The 22,239-nt window shown below is 37.0% G+C and overlaps 2 protein-coding genes and 2 non-coding genes across 4 annotated transcripts; 1 reads left to right on the forward strand and 3 right to left on the reverse strand.

The window, feature by feature from the left end:
- The first annotated feature begins 5,149 nt into the window (after positions 1-5,149).
- LOC109047731 (ceramide synthase 2-like) lies at positions 5,150-14,745 on the forward strand. Its single transcript, XM_042749473.1, has 11 exons — positions 5,150-5,709; positions 6,743-6,922; positions 8,677-8,794; positions 9,886-10,004; positions 10,100-10,157; positions 12,740-12,790; positions 13,100-13,192; positions 13,280-13,408; positions 14,056-14,162; positions 14,297-14,452; positions 14,519-14,745. The coding sequence occupies exons 1-11, from the start codon at positions 5,702-5,704 to the stop codon at positions 14,718-14,720; spliced, it is 1,221 nt and encodes a 406-aa protein (XP_042605407.1). The 5' UTR covers positions 5,150-5,701; the 3' UTR covers positions 14,721-14,745.
- Positions 14,746-19,542: 4,797 nt separating this feature from the next.
- Positions 19,543-20,382, reverse strand: LOC109089545 (kelch-like protein 3). The gene has a single exon (XM_042749629.1). It carries the CDS (start codon positions 20,280-20,282, stop codon positions 19,803-19,805), a length of 480 nt encoding a protein of 159 aa, XP_042605563.1. The 5' UTR covers positions 20,283-20,382; the 3' UTR covers positions 19,543-19,802.
- An 874-nt stretch (positions 20,383-21,256) lies between these two features.
- Positions 21,257-21,328, reverse strand: trnad-guc. The gene has a single exon. It is a non-coding gene; the product is annotated as a tRNA-Asp (tRNA).
- Positions 21,329-21,755: 427 nt separating this feature from the next.
- trnad-guc lies at positions 21,756-21,827 on the reverse strand. Its single transcript has one exon. It is a non-coding gene; the product is annotated as a tRNA-Asp (tRNA).
- Between the last annotated feature and the right edge of the window lie 412 nt (positions 21,828-22,239).

Here is a 22,239-nt window from a genome sequence, read left to right on the forward strand (position 1 = left end):
CTTGCTGGTTGCTAGGCAGTTGATAGAATGTTTTGGCTGGTTTCTAGTTTTTTTTTTTTAGCTGATTGCTAGAGTGCTTTAGGCTTTAAAAGTGGTTTTTAGCATGTTGCTGGGTAGTTTTAACATGTTACTATATGGTTACTAGGGTATTTAGAGTGCTCTTAACATGTTGCTATGCAGTTACCAGGGCAATTAGAGTGGTTTAGCATTTTACTTTGCAGTTACTAGATTGTTTTAACATTTTGCAATGCTGTTACTAGGGTGCTTAGAGTGGTTTAAGCATGTTGCTATGCAATTGCTAGATGGTTATAACATGTCGCAATGTTACTAGGGTGCTTGGAGTGGTTTTAACATGTTGTGTGGTTACTAGGGTGTTCTGGCTGGTTGCTATGTGGTTGCTAGAGTGTTTTAGGCTGGTTGTTTGCTAGGTTGTTCTAGGTGGTTTCTAGGGCATCCTGCTTGATTGCTAGGCAGTTGCTATAATATTTAGGCTAGTTACTAGGAAGTTGCTAAAGTGTTTTGGCTGGTTGCTAGGTTTTTCTGGGTGGTTGCTACCGCAAGTTGTTTTAGGCGGTTTCTAGGGTGTTCTGGCTGGTTGCTAGAGTGTTTTAGGCTGGTTGCTTGCTAGGATGTTTCTAGGTGGTTTCTATGGCAAGAGGCATATATGCATATCTATGGCATTTTTTCTCAGCATTGACGTTTTTGGGTTTTTTTGTTTGTATTTTTGTCATGGTGTTTTATATTTGAAGTATATCAATGATTTAATTTAATGATGACGTTTATTAATGATATTTATATAATTTTAGAATTTTTTATAGTGTTAGTTTTGAGTGTTTTCTGTTTTGTAGGCATTGGACGGCTGCTAAGCAGTTGCTATAAGGTTTTGTCTGGTTGCTAGGTTGTTCTGGCTGGTTGCTAGGCAGTTGCTAGAGTGTTTTGGATGGTTTCTGGGTGTTTTTTCTGATCATTTTTTCTTATTTGATAATTGAACATTATATTGTTTTAGTATGGTTAATTTTTTTTGGGACAGAAGGACCATGAACTTTACCTCCATCCCTGTTTCTCTTCACCACCTCCACAATTTGTTGCCTCCGCAGAAAGGATAAGACATGGAAATATTTGCTGGAAACGTGAGAGGGTGGACCAGTCTGAAAGAGCTTTTATTCAAGACAGACTGGGTCATATCAGTTTAGATTGTGTCCAAATTAATTTCTTGATGAAGGGGTGGGGGGTTTACAAACCAAATAAGTCTCACAATCAGAGACATTGCTTTGGCATGACATTACAGATAAATACACAGCTCACTGCCGAAAGATTGTTTGTTTTTGTGTTATACACCAACATCATAAACTAAACAGCCAAACAACAAGGTCTTTTCAATCCCTTCTTGCTGTGATTGCAACTGCCAACAAAGAAACGTGACTTAACAAATGTGACTTTGCGCCCTCTGCTGACACTAAAGCAGACCTGCAGTCCTTAAAAACCAATCTGTGGCTTTTGTTCAGAAAAGCATGCTACCATACTACTCACATTGTTTTTGCAGTACTCTGTGCATTTACTGTGCAAAGTAAGCAAATTTTCTGTATGACACACATAAAGCAAAGCATGCTGAAATAATCTGATGTCCAATGATTAAAAGGATATAAGCAGCTAAAATTTCTAAGGCTGCTGACAACAAAAATATTTTGTATTACTCTAATAAAAAATAGGATGATGATTGTCCCACTCAGAACAACCCTAAAAACCACTCCACCTAACCTAGCAACCACTCAGAAACCATTTGAAACACTTAGCAATCAGACAAAACAATCTAGCAACTGTAGTCAAAGACTCCAGAGATGGCCTAGAAACCAGACAAAAACCCTAGAATAGAATAGTCTAGTAGTCAGTAAAAACTAGCTAGCAGCCAGAGAGATATATATACCACCTAGAACAACTTAGCAACCAGTCAAAACATTCTAACAACTCCAGTAACCAGCCAGAACACCCTAGAAACCACCCAGAACACTCCAGTAACCTATTTTGAACCACCTAGCAACCAGACAAAACACGTTAGTAACTGCTGTAGTCAAACATGCTGGAAACCAGATGAGAAAATCTTAGAAACCACTTGGAATAACCTAGCAACTGCTTAGGAACCAGCCAGACAGCCACAGAAACCAGCTAGAACAACCTAGCAACCAACCAAAACACTCTAGCAACTATTGTAGTCAAACATGCTAGAGACATCCTAGAAACCAGACAAAAAACCGTAGAAACCACTCTGAAAAACAAGCCAAAACACACTAACAACTGCCTAGCAACCCACCAGAGAACCCAAGAACAACCTAGCAACCATCTAAAACACTCTAGCAACTACCTAGTAACCAACCAGAACAACCCAGAAACAATTGCTAGAGTGCTTCGATTGGTTTCCAGGCAGTTTTTTAGAGTGTTTGGCTGGTTGCTAGGCAGTTTCTAGAGTGTTTTGGACTGTTCACAAGGCAGTTGCTAGAGTGTTATTTCTGGTTGCAAGGCAGTTGTTAGAGTGTTTTGGAATGTTCAGGAGGCAGTTGCTAGAGTGTTTTGGTTTGTTGCCAGGCAGTTGCTAGATTGTTTTTACTGATTGCCAGGCAGTTGCTAGAGTGTATTGGCTGTTGTTTTTACTGATTGCCAAGTTGTGTTTTGACTGGTTGCCAAGCATTGGCTGGTTGCTAGGCAGTTGCTAGAGTGTTTTGGAATTTTCATGAGGCAGTTGCTAGAGTGTTTTGGTTTGTTGCCAAGCAGTTGCTAGAGTGTTTTGATTGTTTGCTATGTTGTTCTATGTTTTTTCTCGGGCTCAGTATTGTTTTTGTATATTAGAAGGTGTAAGGTGTGATTTCACGAGTGAATACCATGGGAAAATCTCGCGCAAGGTCCCTCGCTATGCTGTGAAATACGGCGTCCCTGGCCGTGTTCCCTGCTGCCCTGCTTCTGTTGCTGTTGGCCATCAGAAGGGCACTGTGAGGGAGACCACAGCCGAGCGCATTGGCCTCAGCGGTCGGATCGCTGGCACTATAAGAGGTTCAGCCTGGCACACGTCCAGCTCCCTGCTGTACAGCACTCGTGACTTCTTTAACACACTTTATCTCTCATTCTCACAATTATAGCTCAGACATGTGAGCTGAACTGAGGTGGGATTGACAGAATGGAAAAAACAGAAAACCTTTACTTTGTACCTTTATGCTAAGTGACCAAAAGTTTTATTTTTGTAAGCTCATAGCTGCAGCCTATACTTTGCAAGTATATGCTGAACTATCCAACAAAGCAGATTCACCTCTTTAAACCCACAGGTGGAGGTCTAAAGTGGGTTTGAGATCTTATCATATATCTAAGCAGTTGCTAGGGTATTCTGAGAGGTTGCTAGGCATTTGCTAGGAGTGTTACTGTCTGGTTGCTGTGGTATTGCTAGGTGGTTGCTGGGCTTTATGGTGTTGATTGCTAGGCTGTTCTGAGTGGCTGCTAGATGCTGCTAGAATGTTTTGGCTGGTTGCTAGGTAGTTGCTGAATGGCTGTTTTTTAGCTGGTGGCTAGGCACTTGTGAGAGTCTTTCGGCTGGTTGCTAGGCAGTTTTTAGAGTGTTTTGGATTGATCACTAGGCAGCTGCAAAATAGCTGGTTTTTGGCTGGTTGCTAGGCACTTGCAAGGGTGTTTTGAATTGGTTACTAGGCAGTTGCTATAGTGGCTGGTTACTAGGCACTTGCTAGAGTGTTTTGGCTGGTTGCTATGCAGTTTCTAGAGTGTTTTGGATTGGTCACTAGGTAGTTGCTAAATAGCTGGTTTTTGGCTGATTCCTAGGCACTCGCTTGAGTGTTTTGGCTGGTTGCTAGGCAGTTTCTAGAGTGTTTTGGATTGGTCACTAGGCAGTTGCTAAAGTGCTTTGGCTGGTTTCTAGGTTGTTCTAGGTGGTTTCTTGGTTGTTTTGGCTGGTTGCAAGGCAGTTGCTTGAGTGTTTTGGCTGGTTGCTAGGCAGTTTCTAGAGTGTTTTGGATTGGTAACTAGGTAGTTGCAAAATACCTGGTTTTTGGCTGGTTACTAGGCACTTGCTTGAGTGTTTTGGCTGGTTGCTAGGCAGTTTCTAGAGTGTTTTGGATTGGTCACTAGGCAGTTGCTAAAGTGCTTTGGCTGGTTTCTAGGTTGTTCTAGGTGGTTTTTTCTTGGTTGTTTTGGCTGTTATAGGCAGTTGATAAAGTGTTTTGATTAGTTGCCAGGCAGTTGCTAGAGTGTTTTGGCTGGTTGCTAGGCAGTTGCTAGAGTGTTGTTTTTCGCTGGTTACTAGGCACTTGCTTGAGTGTTTTGGCTGGTTGCTAGGCAGTTTCTAGAGTGTTTTGGATTGGTCACTAGGCAGTTGCTAAAGTGCTTTGGCTGGTTTCTAGGTTGTTCTAGGTGGTTTCTTGGTTGTTTTGGCTGGTTGCAAGGCAGTTGCTAGAGTGTTTTGGGTGGTTGCTAGGGTATTTTGCCTGGTTGCTAGGCAGTTGCTAGAGTTTATTTAAATACCATTGATAAATCAGATATTTAAGTTTAAAATAGCAGAGAGAACATGCAGTGAATGGCATCATGGAAACTCACATACAGTGAATATATTATACATAATAAGGCCATCCTGAACATTTGCAATGCATACATTGGCTTTTAGCCACATATATTGCATTAAGATTTAATGCTCTGCAGTCTGGGAAAAACATGCATGCTAAAAGCCAAATAAAACACATGCAATGCATTTTACAGGACTGTCATTCGATGGAACATAGACGAGAAGAAATGACCCATGCAAATTGTGTTTTCGTGTGCTGTGCACAATATCCTTAAATAGTCAAGAGATGAGACCATCGAGAGACAGCCAAGAACAATTAATAAACATAAGGGTTGTTTTCTTCCGTTTGAAATCCCAGCTGATATGAAAACAGACAGTAGATTCATTGTAAGGAGCCAGACGGACAGGACTGACGTGCATTCCTCTCTTAAATGGCGCTGGAAGTTGCCAGACCTTTTAAACACCTGTCAGTCATTTTTCTTGGCAAAACATATAACAGGAAAAGGGGAAAGTAATGTATGCCACTGAGACTTTTGATTTCAAAATAATAAAGCTATAAACCTGGTTGTGGATTTCAAACATAAATCTTGTTTCATTTATATTTGATTGACAGATATTCAAGTTAATTATTCGTGGTAAAACTCTGTAATCCAAATGAAGGAAAACAATAGATAGATAGACAGAAAGAAAGAGTTATATGTTCATCTAATGGTCAATAGGGGGCGATTTGTGGAAAGCAAAGCACCTTGCAACATGTTTCCCTGATGGAGAGAAAGACGGAGGAGATGCTGCTGCCGAAAGCGTCCGTTTCTCCGGTGTTTGCTTGGATTGTCTCGGCTCGGGGATCATTTAACAAATGCAAGACATTTTTTTTACCCTTGGAAGCCGTTAAAAGTCTTGGAAACAGAGGTTGATGTGGTGGTTGTAAGTTGATGTCGACGTCAGAAGCGGGTCGCGCGCATTCCTTCGAATATTCGCCGGAAGAATCCAAGCGCGAGCGTTTGTTTTCATTTAGATTTTAATTGAGCGATCATGATGCTGGATGCTGTTCACAGCGAAGAAGAGCAGGAATAAACAACAAAAGACGCGTAGAAGAACGAGGCCTGTGTCCTGCTTTAATCGAAATCAGTCATTCTCCATCACTGAAGCATGGACAGGTAATAACGTTTTAAATTATAGCCTAATTATAATCGCGTACGTTTAAATATTATTGTAATAATGACTAATTTTTATAGTGTATGTTTATTTTAGTTGGTTGTGTTTGGATGTTATTTTTTATTTTTTATTTTACCCTCTTATAACAAAATCTTCTGAACGTTCTTATTATGATTCTTACTAAAGTATGGTAATAAGTCATAAATAATTAGTGATTTTGTCGATTTCTGACGTCTTTTATAGATTTATTTATTTATTTAATCTGATTATGTATATATTCAACCTGAAAACGGCAATAATCGGCTAATCGCTGTCACGTCACGGAGCCCGTTAACCCTTTCGCGGTCCTAAATTAAAGTTTAGAAAACACGTTTCTGGAAATATTGTCTGTTTCAGTTATTTTATTTAAACTCACCTGTCAGAGTGCTGTATTTATCACATAGCAAGTGCTCAAAATGTATGTATTAAAGCAGCAGTTGTATTAAAATTGACAATATGCTATGTCTTTAGATGATTATAATAGATGTCATTTTGTATTTTAGATATAATTTACAATTTTGACGTATTTTCTAGATTAATGAGTGAGTTGGTTTGTTTTCGTTTTGTTTTGCTTTTGTTTTTTTTTGGTACTTATGTACTGTTTTACAGTGTTTTATTTTCTTTTTTGCTTTTTTTATTTTTTTTTTTAGGTATTAGGACTGAGATTAGTAATTTGTGATGATTTCGTCACGGAGGCTGTTTAACCCCTTCGCGGTCTGATTTTTTTTTTTTTTTTTTTTTTTTGAGATCATTACGTCACGGAGGATTTTTTTTATTTAAACTCATTTGTGGTATTGTTTTTTTTTTTTGTTTGCAAGTGCTCAAAATCTACATTTTAAAGCAGTAGTTCAGCCAATATGGAAAAATTCTGTCATTATTTATATTATTGTGTGAGTTTGTTGATTCGTCTACTGCTGACTGAATTTTATCTGTAGATGGTTTACGTGCTGTACTAAGCTAGCAGGCCTCTCTAACGTTCTTCTTTGGCGTCTGTAGATTAGAGGAACTTGTAAACCAGTGGATTTGGCGGCAGGATTTCTGGCTTCCTCCTGGCCTCACATGGAAAGACATCGCTGAAGGGACGGCGGACGGAGGTCGGCATCCCGTCCCCCGCGACCTGCTCCTCTCCGTGCCCTTGGCCCTGGGTTTCATCGCACTGCGGTTCGTCTTCGAAAGGTGCATATCAGTGTTACATCTTTATTCAACTCATAGGTGAAATTTAACATTAACAGGCGCAAACTCTGATTGGTAGCGTATCATTACTGTAAACACTAGCGGATTGGGTTATTAATATTTCTCCTAAGGGTTTTCTCTCTAGTGAGCTTAGGACGCTTTCTAACGTTAACCGGGATGTTATTCAACAGTTTGTCTCTGAATGATTGAACTGAGGCTGTAGTTTAGTGTGTCAGTTCTGACAGAATGAAAGTGGAGCATTGTTTTCCCATGGTTTTGTTGTCAATATTTCCTTGTAACAAAAAACATTGGTGCAGGCTGCTATTTTTACACTGTTGCTATTGTGTTTTTGCAGCGACTGGATACTCAATGCACTTGTTTATTTTTTCTATTAAAGAACTGTTTGTTTGTTCTGTGTTCATTTTTTAGGGGCAAATCTCACTAAGAAATATTAGTTTCAAATGGAAATCAAATGAAATATGTTATTATACATTGCACAGAAGTTATGTATGTTGGTTATATACCTGTAGTGTACATATACAATGACACCCACACATTCAATATTTATGTTATATATAAATATGTATATATTTTATATGTGTATTTTTCTATGACAAAACATTTGCCACTAATTTCTCATTATCGTTATCCAAACATAATATTATTCTCATACACACACACATATATATATATATATATATATATATATATATATATATATATATTAAAAAATCCATGTATATTTTTAACATTACCATATAAAACATATATAAAGCAATACTAAGTAATACTATATAATTTTAATTAAGTTAATATTTTAATTACTTATTATATAACTAAAAAGTTAATAGTTAATTAAAAATGCAAAAATTAAATTTTAATAATTATTAATTTACCAAAAGTTTATTTAAAATGCAAAAATTATATATATATATATATATATATATATATATATATATATATATAAGTAATAAATATATACATATTTTGTATTTTATCTTTGAGTTGTGTTTTCATTAAAGCACAAGCTTGTGACTGTTTTCTTTAATTTGGAGAGTTACATTTATTATATCATATTTCAGTATATTATAATTATGATTAAAATTTTAAATGCATTATTATTAATATTATCATTATTATTATTATTATTATTATAAATACATTAAAATATTCTTAAAAATATATATTTTTTTAAGAAAAACTGCATTACAGTAATGAGAATTAATTTAAGCAGGTGCAGTGTAGAGTAATAGACGCGAAACCGCTGTGCGTCGTGACACAATGAAAGCCAATCAAAAGCTATTTAATATTTAATGCACAGTTAAGAGAAGCACTATTATGGACCAATGAAATTCTCTGGTGGGCGGGGCTACACAGCATTCTGCATATCAACCAAACCTCCTTTCATATATAATATTTATTTCAGTTTGTTATATGATGAAATCTGACCTCTTGGCTGTTTATTCACTCTTTTATTACAGAGTCATGAAGTTACTCTGCCGGTCTGGAAGAGCAAGTCAAGCGCAGACCTGCTGTATATGTATATATGTATGTATGTATAGCATAAAGGGCGCGATTGCCTCTGGCTTACAATACCTTTCTTGCCATTAGCTCATCAAAACTGCCCACTTCTCGCTGTACAGCGTCTCGCGCTTGATTAAAGATCTTGAGTTACAGACGGTGTCAGGTTTCGGTGAGTGTCGTGCCCTCGAGTGCCGGCATGTTGAGTCACGTTTGTCTCTGTCTGTGTGTTACAGGGTTGTGGCGCTGCCGCTCAGCCGGCGGCTGGGCGTCCGGGACAGGGTTTGGGTGCGTGTCATGCCCGTCCCGAAGCTGGAGGCGTTTTACCTGCAGAAGAAGCAGCAACCGTCACAGGTTAGTGAGTCACATGAGCACCTGCCGTCTGTGACGTGTGATTTTTAATAGTTTACTTATTAATTATATTATTACAATATTAATCAAAATTCAAATTTGTTGAATTCTTTTAATTGCTTTCTCTCCTGGTGATACATTCACTGCATACTTCAAGACATAATCTTCAAAAGCAGCATACTATATTATAATATAATATTCAACATTTATAACATAACGACAGTAGTTTATAATGTTCTTTATAATTTCTAGATAATTATTAATGATTATGAATCATTATGTATAATTATTAAGATAATTAATAGATAATTATTACATTTTATGATATCAAATACTTCCATGGTCCATTCGTATTTTAGGTATTTTGTTTTATAAAATTAATGTATATTTATATATGATATTATATAAAAGAAATACACACACACACCGCCATATATATACAGTATCTTATAAATTTGGAAAATATATTGTATTAAATTAAAAAAAAAAAATATATATATATATACACAGTACATATATGCAGTATATGTAATAATTTCATACACAAAGAAAAAATATATATATATATATATATATATATATTATATATATATATATATATATATATAAATCTTTAAATTATAAAAACATAATTTTTTGTGTATGAAATTATTATAGAGGCCAAATTACTATAAAATTACATTAAAATAACCATTTAATACATAATTAAATAGTTACAAAAACATTAAACAATATTTACGTTTCAGTAATTATTAAATCACCCAAAAAAATTAATAAATGTCCTTTATATTCCATTTTTCATTTTTCATGTAAAGCAAAAGATAGTGATATTTCATTTTCAGGGTAAATTTTTCATTTTTATATTTGAATTAATTTATCCTTTAAGAAACATTCATTAAAACATTTCATTTACAGGGTATATATTGCAGTTTATTTATAATATAAAATACAATATAATAGTTAGAAAATGTGCCAAAAAAATCTTAATTTAAACTTTTTTGACATACCGGCCAATTTTGACATCAGCAAATTAGTTTAAAAATATAATGCAAAGAAATCCTAATTTTTGTTTTCCCGTGTCTGTGTTTGTTCAGAATGATTTGCTGGTTCTGGAGAAGCACTGTGGACTCACTCCGCGTCAGATCCAGACCTGGCTGCGCCACCGCCGAAACCAGGACCGACCCGGCAACACCAGGAAGTTCTGTGAAGCCTCGTAAGCCTCTAAAATCTGCTAAAACCCACAGCAGACGTCTGTGATTGATTGTGTTTGCATTTGATTAACATGAGCTTTGCTGTGTGCTTCCTCAGGTGGAGGTTTGTATTTTATCTCATGGCGTTCTCAGCTGGTCTCGTCTCGCTCATTAACGTACGTATCTCCATTAAGCTGGGGTTTCTCTTTACAACATGGTTCGGTATTGTAGCCAATCACAGGCATCTCTGTCGAAAGCAATGAGTAAAAGTATTTAAAAATATTAAATCAATTATTATTTAATTGTACTCAGCTAATGAGTGATCCTCTGCTGCCATCTACTGGATATAATGGTAATTTCATGTAATTGTCATCTCAAATGTCTTTGTTTCCTACAAAGATTTTTGGTACATTTTGCATGTCATTTCCATGAAAAAAAATTTGATTGCACAAGTTAAAAAATAATAATGCTTTAAAATATTGTACAAGTGTTTAACTTTTTTTGGGGGGGGGGGGGGGGGGGGGGGGGTTACGTGTCTTTGGCTCCTTTTTCACCCATGATAAGTTTGTATCCCTGCATAATGATTGTTGTCATTTGAGAAATTTACTTTTGCATTTCAGGGATTGCACTTTCTCCAGTAAGCACAAATCAATAGAATGTGGACTCATACATGGTTTATTTTACTTCATCTAGAGTACTGATTTATTATAGGCATTTTTTTATATACCAAAGACTTATGCACTGTCTCTGTCTACATTCTGATAACTGGTAAAACAAATGAAAAATATTTTAGTTCAGTAAATGCATTTATTCAGCAACCACAATCGCAAACAATATAGTCGAGATCTCATGACAGAACACAGACCAGGCTGAGTGACACTTTCATTTAGATCGCTAAACTCCAGCTTGTTTGTTGGTGTTTTCATATCATCGGCGGCACTTCTTCCGTAATGAGGAGCGAGTGGTAAGGGTTACTGCAGTTCACCCAAAAATGAAAATTAGGCCATAAATTACTCACCTTCAAGTCATCCTAGGTGTGTATGACTTTCTTCTTTCAGACGAATCCAGTTGGAGTTATATTAAAAATTGTCTTTGACCTTTCAAGCTGTTTAATGCCACTCAGCAGGTGTTGCAGTGCATAAGTCCAAAATAAGTTAAATAAAAAGCGTCCATCCATTACAAAAAAGTGTCTCACGTGGCTGCAGGGGGTGAACAAAGGACTCCTGTAGGGAATCGATGCATTTTTGTAAGAAAAATATTCATATTTTAAACGTAATAATCACTTTAATTAAGGGTGAGTAATTTTTGGGTGAACTAACCCTTTAAAATAAGCAAAATACTGGGCATAAAATGTATCCTTGTAACAGCGAAGCTCTGATTCGGGGATTTGAACTCTTGATATCTGGCAACCGCACACATGAAAGCTCGCCTAGTAGAGGAGTGTAGAGCAGCCTTATAACATTTTGACTCCTTTTTTTTTTAAACAAAAATAATGTGTTTGGTAAAGTTTTTTTTTTTTTTTTTTGAATACATTTTGGTCTCATCTTTTTCCGTCAATGAAATTGCATGTTGAAATAGTCATAGTTATCATTTTTTGACCTTATTGTCATCTTGTCTTCATCTCCTCTTAGTCATGGGGAAAAAAGCTTGTCAACGAACATTTTTCATCCTAGTTTTTTTTTTTTTTTTACATTTAACGTCCTTAAGTTTTTTTTTTTTTTTGCATACATATTTATTTTAAAATAAAATATTTATGAGAATATAATAAAATAATAATAATATTAATAAAAAGATTTTAATAGACCCTTTTTCTGTGGGCGGAGCTTAGAAAGATTCCCCTGACCGCTTCACTAACACTAGCTATGAAGTTTGTTAGCTTGTTTTTTAACCATGATTGGAGAAAATCAGATTTTAACTGCATATATAAAGTCACGCACTCTCCTGGATTGCGATTGTTATTTGAAAAGGTTAACTTTAACGGACAAAACCAGAATCACTCAAAGGATGGACGATCTGACAGGATTCCCTCCGGTTGAGTGACACACATCTATAGAGAAACCTAACGTGTATAGTAAAGAGAAACTCTCCTGTGTCTATCTAGTCTTGAAGATGTATATATATTTCAAATTCAGCAGGGATCTATTTTTACAGCTACTTAAGAGTGAACTGGGCCAAAATACAAAAAATAAAAAAATTCAGTGTGATGGATAAAGGCTATTATTTTACATGTATGTATTATGTAATGGCCAAATAGTTATTTTAAAGTATATACCTCCTGTAAATGATGCAATTCTACAGTGACATTACAGTACCTTTACAGTACTTTACATTCAATATGCATTTAAAGTAAGATGTGAATATATAAATATAAAAATAAATATTCCAGAAGCTAATTTTGAACTTTCTGTATTTGATTATTCTTTCTAACCAAGTTCTTAAATTCCAGCCACAATCAATCACAACAATGTATATACAATTACAGATGATTAAGCATATAAATCGTCAGTTTTTGTATATAAGTTAAGTTTTTGAAAAAAAAAAAAAATTCAATTAAAAAAAATAATGTATTTCTTAATAATATCTAATATCTAATACACTTCATACACAAAAATTAGTGGTCATATAATGAACAAAAAATGGGTGCATTTTACTCCAAAGTAAAAAAAAGAAAAGAAAAACAGTATTTTCTTCATCAAAACTTGCACATTCAAGCATATACATTCACATATAATATTTTTTGTCAAACGGTGTTTTTCAGACTCCGTGGTTTTGGGATCATCGGGAATGCTGGCGCGGATACCCAAGACAGGTCCGTAACAAACGGCTCTCCACACACATGAACAATCGCAGGAATTTAAGATAAGGCAGAAATCGGAGGAACCAGTCAAGACTTGTCTCACAAGAGCCAGAACCATCTGCGAAATATTACAATAAAAACTGTTCATGTTTTATTTGTTCTCAGAAACAAGGGAATTTTAGGAATGAAATGTTTCCGTTAACTAGATATTTGTTCCTTGTTACCTTTCACTTGATTATTGGTGTGTTAATTCTGATATAAGAGACATAAAATCCATAGTTGTGCTTTTCCAGATGATATTATTTGTGATTTGGTCTGCAGGTCGTAGCAGAAGCTCAGTACTGGTATTACATTGTGGAGTTGTCCTTCTACCTCTCGCTTCTGCTCTGCGTATCGGTGGACATAAAGCGCAAAGTAAGTTTCCTGAAATTTAGATTTTTTTCCTTATTTTCATTGAATTGTGTGTTTTTTTTTTTTATGTTTGTTGTGTTGGTTTTGTAGGAGTTGATAGTTCAGATCATTCACCACATTGCCACCATTTTTCTCATCACGTTCTCGTACTGTGCGAACTACGTGCGTGTGGGAACCCTGGTGATGCTCGTCCACGACTCTTCTGACTTCCTGTTGGAGGTAAATCTGATTGGCCACTCTGTCAGCTTTCATTATGACATCATAGATGTAGAGCTCAATGAAATGTTTTATATTTTCAAAAATTACATTTTAATTTTTCACAAATTCTATGTTTTTCTGGGTTAATTTAGTTTTTGTTTTCACTTGTTTTAATCTTTTAATCTCTCATTTAATGATTAAAATAAAATAAAATTGTGTCGTGAAACATATACCATTTAAGAACAGTGTATTAAAAGTTTTACTAGCATTACATTTTTAGGACCCTATGAAATGCATTTAATTTTCCTGCAGTAATTCTGTTTATTTTTTTAACAAATTCTGTTTTTTCTTTTTTTTTTTTTTTTTTTTGGATTACCTTTTAATGGTTAAATTAAAGATTATTAATCAAAAAGCATGTCTAATTAAGTAATTAAATAAAAAAAACTATTTAATAATTTTTTTATATTAAAAAACATTTTAATAGGTCACTATGAAATCTTTTTTTTTTTCAGAAATTACGAACATTATAAAAGTAAATAGTGCTTTAATAAATGAAATAAATTAATTATTTTAATAAATGAATTTCTGCTAAATAAATGAAGGTATAAACATTCATTTAATTTATCCTTTAACAAATAACTAATGTTTTGTTTTTGCTTGATTTGCAGTCTGCTAAAATGTTCAGTTATGCTGGATGGAGAAAGACCTGCAACACCTTGTTTGTTGTTTTCACCGCCGTATTCCTGGTAACTCGCCTTGTGGTTTTCCCATTCAGGTAAGAACTTCATCAGACTTCATTTCATTTAATGCTGATTTCAAATAGTTTTGAATGGGTCTTCTCAAATCTAAGACTTTGACTTGGCTAAAATCTTCTTATAATTTATAAACCGTATTTTGGTTTATTTCCAGAATCATATACACAGCTGTGGTGGATTCGTTGGACGTCTTTCCTCCGTACTCCGGTTATTATTTCTTGAACGGCCTGTTGCTGGTTCTTCAGGCCCTTCACATCTTCTGGGCTTGGCTGATTCTTCGAATGGTTCACAAATTTGTCTTTTTAGGCAAAGTGAGTATATTAATTCGTAAGTTTATATATTACGTTATCCCATACTTTTCTAACAAACGTGTTTTAGTTGAACGCGATGAACGGAGCGATGAAGAGAGTGAGGCTGATGAAGAGGAAGAAGATGAAGGTGGAGAAGAAGAACACAGCTGTGAGCAGAAAAAGGGTGCCTTTAACTCTAAATTGGTGTCGTTGGCCGATAACTGTGTTCTGAACAATTTAACGAATCAGGGGCGAAAAATTAATAGCAGAATGCCAAAAGCCAGATAGCAATGCTAATTAATGTATATAAACTTGTTAATTTAACGATTTAGGGGTCCAATTTTTTTGTATTATCTTGTTTGTTGGTATTCTAATTTTATTTTCTTATTTTGGTTTTTTTGGTTTTTATTGTAATTTAATGCTTAGTATGTTTTTTGCGTAAAAGAAAACAAAAAATACTACTAGTTTGTATTATTACGTTACCATTGGAGTATATTGGAAATCGGTTCAACTTTAATTAATTTGTTTAAAGTTAGTCTAATTAATTATAGTGCATTGGCTGAGTAGCACTTAAACTCAGATTAAACCATGTATGCATACATAAAAATGGTTCATAAACAGACATCTTAAGTATTTAATTGTTGATTAGTTTACTAATTCTGCAACTGTTCATTATGGAACAGTGATATTTAAAAAAAAAAAGTCAACTCTCCTGACTAGAGAGACCCACAACATTTAGATGCATTCTTTTTAAATACTTTTGTATTTTTATAGGTATTCTTCTAAGTTGTGTGGAAATGTGTGAATGTTCTGCAGTGGCTCTTGTTTTCAAAATTTGGCATTGGTGGACCACTGGGAAAGACTTGCGGCGCCATCTAGTGGTAAAATGTCCACTTGTCTTAGTGATTCTGCTACTGAAAGAATTTGTAGTGTTTTGTCAGATGGCACTTTGGTTGTGCATTGCCTTACCAGTTGAGGAATCAGGTTATTTCTCACTGGAGCATGTGCCTAAGGGGATAGTTAAATTTGAAGAAGCCTATGTAGGCCCCTTGATTTATACAATCTGCTCCAAGGGCTAAAGGCAAAGTGGTTTTGTAGTTCTAGATGGTTCTAGAAAGTTTATTTGCACAGCAACCATAACTGACCTTTCGTTCTAAAGCTGTGCATCTGTCTTTCACTGTTTAACTTATGTTTTTAAAAAGACCTGTAAGAATTTTCCTCTTTTTTTATTGGGATTTACCATGTTCTGAGTTTGTTAATGCAACATTTTGTAGCTGTTATATTACTTGTAACAATGACAGAAGAGGGATATATTCTTATAATCTTAAATACTGTTAATATTGCATACTTGCTTCTCAATCAACATTTTTTCTCTGTGACCTTTTGAATAACAATAAAAATGTTTTAGAATATGATTATCCTCAACATTGCTGAACAAAATGTTCCTGCATTGGTTTAATACTTGTCCTCTGTCTTAAAGAAGGAATCGTGTTGACATTATGGCTTTAGAAAGGCTTGACATGCATTATGATACAACCTCTTATGGGGACAGGACAGGGTATTTTATCATCAACTTCCAAGCAAGTGTCAATGTAAGGGTCCAGTAGAATCATGTTTGGGTATGTTTTGTTTATCTTCCTCTCGCTTAGTATGTAAATCTGCCCTTTAACTGTGGCACAGCCTGTGAAGAATTTGTTGTCCAGACAGTCCTCTTGAAGAATGGTCCACTCGTCTGTGTCAATGTCTAAGCACAGAGCCTGTCCTCTCCGTACGTAGAGAGAACCATTGAGCTCTGTTGCAGGAAGGTCGTAACTGGAAAAGTAGTACACATGTATCCAATAAGAATTCACTTTGGTCTACCAAAGTGTATAGAACTGATACAAAACTATTTGTGGTGGCACCTTTGAAAAGTATTACCTTAAAAAGAGTGGAAAACATTGGCTCTTGAGTTTAGCTCCAACCCTAATCAATCACACCTGTGCAATTTTTAAATAATCCTGTTAGGTGTTTTAGATGTATTTGGGGTTTGAAGTAAAGTCGGCAGGGCAGTTGACCTTGAGGGCAAGACTTGCCCAAGCCACAGGCCCCTCATCCATGCTACCACCAAACACAAACAGCTGGAACTCCAGAGCGCTAAGCAGTGGCTGTGTCTGGACTTATACAGGTGCTGGTCATATAATTAGAATATCATCAAAAAGTTGATTTATTTCACTAATTCTATTTAAAAAGTGAAACTTGTATGTTATATCCATTCATTACACACAGACTGATATATTTCAAATGTTTATTTCTTTTAATTTTGATTATTATAACTGACAACTAAGGAAAATCCCAAATTCAATCTCAGAAAATTAGAATTTTGTGAAAAGGTTCAATATTGAAGACACCTGGTGCCACACTCTAATCAGCTAATTAACTTAAAACACCTGCAAAGGCCTTTAAATGGTCTCTCAGTCTAGTTCTGTAGGCTACACAATCATGGGGAAGACTGCTGACTTGATAGTTGTCCAAAAGATGACCATAGACACCTTGCACAAGGAGGGCAAGACACAAAAGGTCATTGAAATAGATGCTGGCTGTTCACAGAGCTCTGTGTCCAAGCACATTAATAGAGAGGCGAAGGGAAGGAAAAGATGTGGTAGAAAAAAGTGTACAAGCAATAGGGATAACCGCACACTGGAGAGGATTGTGAAACAAAACCCATTCAAAAATGTGGAGGAGATTCACAAAGAGTGGACTGCAGCTGGAGTCAGTGTTTCAAGAACCACTACGCACAGACGTTTGCAAGACATGGGTTTCAGCTGTCGCATCCCTTGTGTCAAGCCACTCTTGAACAACAGACAGCGTCAGAAGCATCTCGCTTCAAAAAGGACTGGACTGCTGCTGAGTGGTCCAAAGTTATGTTCTCTGACGAAAGTAAATTTTGCCTTTGGAAACCAGGGTCCCAGAGTCTGGAGGAAGAGAGGAGAGGCACACAATCCACGTTGCTTGAGGTCCAGTGTAAAGTTTCCACAGTCAGTGATGGTTTGGGGTGCCATGTCATCTGCTGGTGTTGGTCCACTGTGTTTTCTGAGGTCCAAGGTCAACGCAGCCATATACCAGGAAGTTTTAGAGCACTTCATGCTTCCTGCTGCTGACCAACTTTATGGAGATGCAGATTTCATGATCCAACAGGACTTGGCACCTGCACACTGTGCCAAAGCTACCAGTACCTGGTTTAAGGACCATGGTATCCCTGTTCTTAATTGGCCAGCCAACTCACCTGACCTTAACCCCATAGAAAATCTGTGGGGTATTGTGAAGAGGAAGATGCGATATGCCAGACCCAAGAATGCAGAAGGCCACTATCAGAGCAACCTGGGCTCTCATAACACCTGAGCAGTGGCACAGACTGATCGACTCGATGCCACGCCGCATTGCTGCAGTAATTCAGGCAAAAGGAGCCCCAACTAAGTATTGAGTGCTGTACATGCTCATACTTTTCATGTTCATACTTTCCAGTTGGCCAAGATTTCCTTTTCTTTGTATTGGTCTTAAGTAATATTCTAATTTTCTGAGAAACTAAATTTGGGATTTTCCTTAGTTGTAAGTTATAAAAATCAAAATTAAAAGAAATATATCAGTCTCTGTGTAATGAATGAATATAATATACAGTTTCACTTTTTGAAATGGAATTAGTGAAATAAATCAACTTTTTGATGATATTCTAATTATATGACCAGCACCTGTACATTGCCGGGCCATCCACCCATCGCTTGTGATGGGTGGATATAGTGCATATGCTCACCCAGTCCACACTATACCAAACACATACCGGAAGTAGCCTCCAGTCACTACTATGTTGTTCAAGAAATATTATTTTAGATGGTGTGGAAAGTAAGACAATGAAATCGAAATGCCCAATTCTGATTCTTGAGATCTACTTTCATGCAAAGTTCAACTACAATCCTTATCAAACACACCTGAACAAGCTCATTAAAGGGGCTTACACACCATGGTTACACTCCAGTATATACACACCATATATTGGAGCACTGAATGTAGATCTCCAGAAACAGGATTCGGCACTCCTGGAAAGGGCATGTACCACCTGATCGGGTTATGTTCCAGGTAGGTCATTATGTGCTTTCGCACCACATAATTCTAGGAGCTTTAGTTCTAGGAGCTAGGCAGCAGGGTCGGTCCTAGAGAACCATTTTGCCCCCTCGGGCCATTTTCCTAGTTGCATTCGCACTGGCAACAGGAACTCTGAAGCGATCGACAGTGACGTATTTTTTCATGGAATTTATAAACATCAACAACCAGTGAATGTGATGTGACTGGATTGAATGTGAACATGATCAAAGCTGTTTTTGTTGTGTGTCGTGGGTATTGTGAAAATGAAGATGTAATGTAAACGCACAATTTTCATGGAAAAGAAAGAGCATGAAAATCAGACAAAATCTCCTCTGACAACTTGCAGTGTTATCAATGAGGCTGAGAAAAGAACAAAACAGTGCAGATAAACATGTAAATGCCCTTATCGCTAATTTCCATGTTCATGTAGTGAATACTTTTACATGATTTTTAAAAATGCCGTGTAGCCAGTGTTTCATATGCGTTTGGCCAATCAGCATACACTTACATCACTGGTAGTTCCTATAGAGCTGCTCTAGACCCTACTCTGAAGTAGGAACCAATTTAGTTCCTAGAACAAATAAGTTACTAGTTCTTGTGGCGTAAACATGCCAAAAAGCCAGTACTTCTGCCAATAGTTCTAAGAACTATGAAGAGGTTCCTCCGGCCGAAAGCGCCTTATGCTAGCAAGTTGTGGAAGATTAAAATGTATAGGATCTGATGAGGTTGTTACCTACCGCAGCCACAGAGTACTGTGTGAGACACTTCATTTGCACAGGAGGATGTGATTGCCACCTTCCACTTTAGGGGTGAAACTGATACAGCAGCTGTGTGTCTTGTTCATGAGGTCCCCCGAGAACAAACAGGGTTTCCCTTGAGCAAGTTCTAGGCATGGACCTGCTCAAAGTCCAACTGCTGGGCAAGTTATTGTTCAGTCTACAAATGAGCTTAGCATGTAGGTCTGAACTGTTTATCTTGGTCAGAAGATCAGTAATGTAGGGTAAACTTAAGCACTCAGGCCTAACCAGACCCACCAGTTCCAATGAAGTCCTCTTCCCAACTTGGGTCAAATGTTGCCCAGCGAAGGGCCACATCAAGAGCCAAGTCTTCTTTGGGAAGGCTTATGTTGGCACTAGCAAGGAGGTCAGCAATGCTTTCCTTCGGATGGAACATAAAGTCCTGCTCGTAGGCTAAGGCAGGTAGATGTGTTAAGACTACTTTCCTTGCTGCTGTGTAGAGGTCCAGACAGCTGAGCTACCAAGCATAGGCCATCATTCCCAAGCAGTTACTAAGATGCAATTGTCTTTCCAAGAACTTGCAGCAGAGTAACCGAGCCCTATCCAACTGGAGGAAGTCTGCAGCCTCCAAAATGCCAAGGACATTCTTGCAGTCTAGGTTAAGCTTCAAGTTCTTTGTAAACTCCATTAGTGTGTGGAACTGCTGCAGTCCAACTCCCTTGATCTCAGTGTGCTTCCTGGTGCTCTCCCGACCACTGCCAAAAAACAAGGCTCGGGATTCGAGAGTCAGATCGACCAATTGCTCACGGTTTACAAGGAACAACTCCCCCTCCACTTGGAGCACTGTGTCAGGAGTGACATTGACAACATCCTGATCTTCCTCAACTAAATCTTTCTCGGTCCTTAAGCTCTGGTCAGTTGTACCTATATCTTGCTTTGCACAAGTCATGACTGCACTCCCCCTCCCAACACTCACTTTTCTGCTGAAGTGTGTCATGTGACAGTTATATCCTTGCTCCAACCTGTCACTCACTCTCTATGGGAATGGGGTCAGCAAGCAAATAAAAACCAGGGCTAAATTATCTCAGTTAAAGTGCTAGAGAAAAAAACTTCCTCTAGCAGTATCTTTCAGGGATTGTTGAGTTATATAAAGCTGGCATTAGTCTAAACATCAGGACTTATAATGTGTATGTATGCAAGTTTTGTCAAGTCAATACCAAACCAAACCACCAGGGGTAGATATTGGACAACTAAACATCTTTAACCCATACAGTATGTAATGTATACTACTTTGGGAAATGCAGATGAAAATTTTTGTGGTAATTATCTACATAGCTCAAGAGGTGAATGACTTCACTTGAGAAACCACTGTGTGGAGTTTTTTTATATTTACAATAAAAACACCTGGCATTTTGTGATATGATCTTGTCACTATTTCTTTTTTTTAAGATTTGCATCCTCTATATTGTCAACTGGCTCTTAAAGCCAGACAAGTCATTCAAATAATTGCACAAGGGTAGACTACAGTCTGGGTATATCCTTGCATTAATTTATTTAATTGCAATTTGCAGTGTTTGAATACAAGGGGGCTTTGGTGAAGCATCTAAGTTTAAGTTCTGTGTGTCTCAGAACTTGACTTGTCACTTCTATACATCCAGAGCATTGCAACCAAAAATTTTGGCTGTGGTTTTGTGTTTGTGGTCCAACTTCCTTTATCCAGATATGTGTCTTGGTGCTGTTCTGACCACTGCCAAAAAACAAGGCTTGAAAGTAGGGACTCAGCTGGGCCAAATGCCCATGGTTAACAAACAACTCTTTCAGTTGTGACATAGACACCATCCTGAACTTTCTCAACAAAAAAAAATCTCTGTGCCTAAGCTGAGGTCATAGGTACCTACTTCTTGCTGAATAAAAATCATTTGTCGTCTCATACCTATTGAAAATTAAATGTGTTTTCAAAAGATTGCTTTCCTCCCCGTCGGGGAATTGAACCCCGGTCTCCCGCGTGACAGGCGGGGATACTGACCACTATACTAACGAGGAATAAGCTGAAAACATGGCCAGTAGATGGCAACATATACTTACACTCGAGTGTACGTAACATTGGCTGGAATTTTTTTCCAGTGCTGTGGTCAAAGGTCCTTAATCTCAACATGCTTCCTGGTGTTCTGCTGACCACTGCCAAAAAAAAATAAAAAATGGCTCGGAAGTAGGGACTCAGCTGGGCCAAATGCTTGGTGCTGTCCTGACCACTGCCAAAAAACAAGGCTTGAAAGTAGGGACTCAGTCTCCGCCTGGAGCAGTATGTCAGTTGTGACATAGACACCATCCTGAACTTTCTCAACAAAAAAAAATCTCTGTGCCTAAGCTGATGTCATAGGTAACCTTCTTTCTTTGCTGAATAAAAATCATTTTGTCATCTCGCGTTTACCTATTGAAAATTAAATGTGTTTTCAAAAGATTCCTATCCTCCCCCGTCGGGGAATTGAACCCCGGTCTCCCGCGTGACAGGCGGGGATACTGACCACTATACTAACGAGGAATAAGCTGAAAACATGGCCAGTAGATGGCAACATATACTTACACTTGAGTGTATGTAACATTGGCTGGAATTTTTTTCCAGTGCTGTGGTCAAAGGCCCTTAATCTCAACATGCTTCCTGGTGTTCTGCTGTAAAAAAAAAATAAAAATAAAAAATGGCTCGGAAGTAGTGACTCAGCTGGGCCAAATGCTCACGGTTCACAAAAAACAACTAACCCTCCATCTGGAGCACTATGTCAGGAGCAATAATGACAGAAACCTGATCCTCCTCAACTAAATCTTTCTCAGTTTCTAAGCTCTGGTCCAACTTCTTGTTTTTGTCCAAGTCAATACCACAACAAACCACAAGGGGTAGATGTTGGACAACTGAACATGTCTAACCTATATGTATGGTATATTACTTTGACTTTCAG

The sequence above is a fragment of the Cyprinus carpio genome, chromosome B22 (assembly GCF_018340385.1).
Source record: "Cyprinus carpio isolate SPL01 chromosome B22, ASM1834038v1, whole genome shotgun sequence".
Classification (NCBI taxonomy): Eukaryota; Metazoa; Chordata; class Actinopteri; order Cypriniformes; family Cyprinidae; genus Cyprinus; species Cyprinus carpio.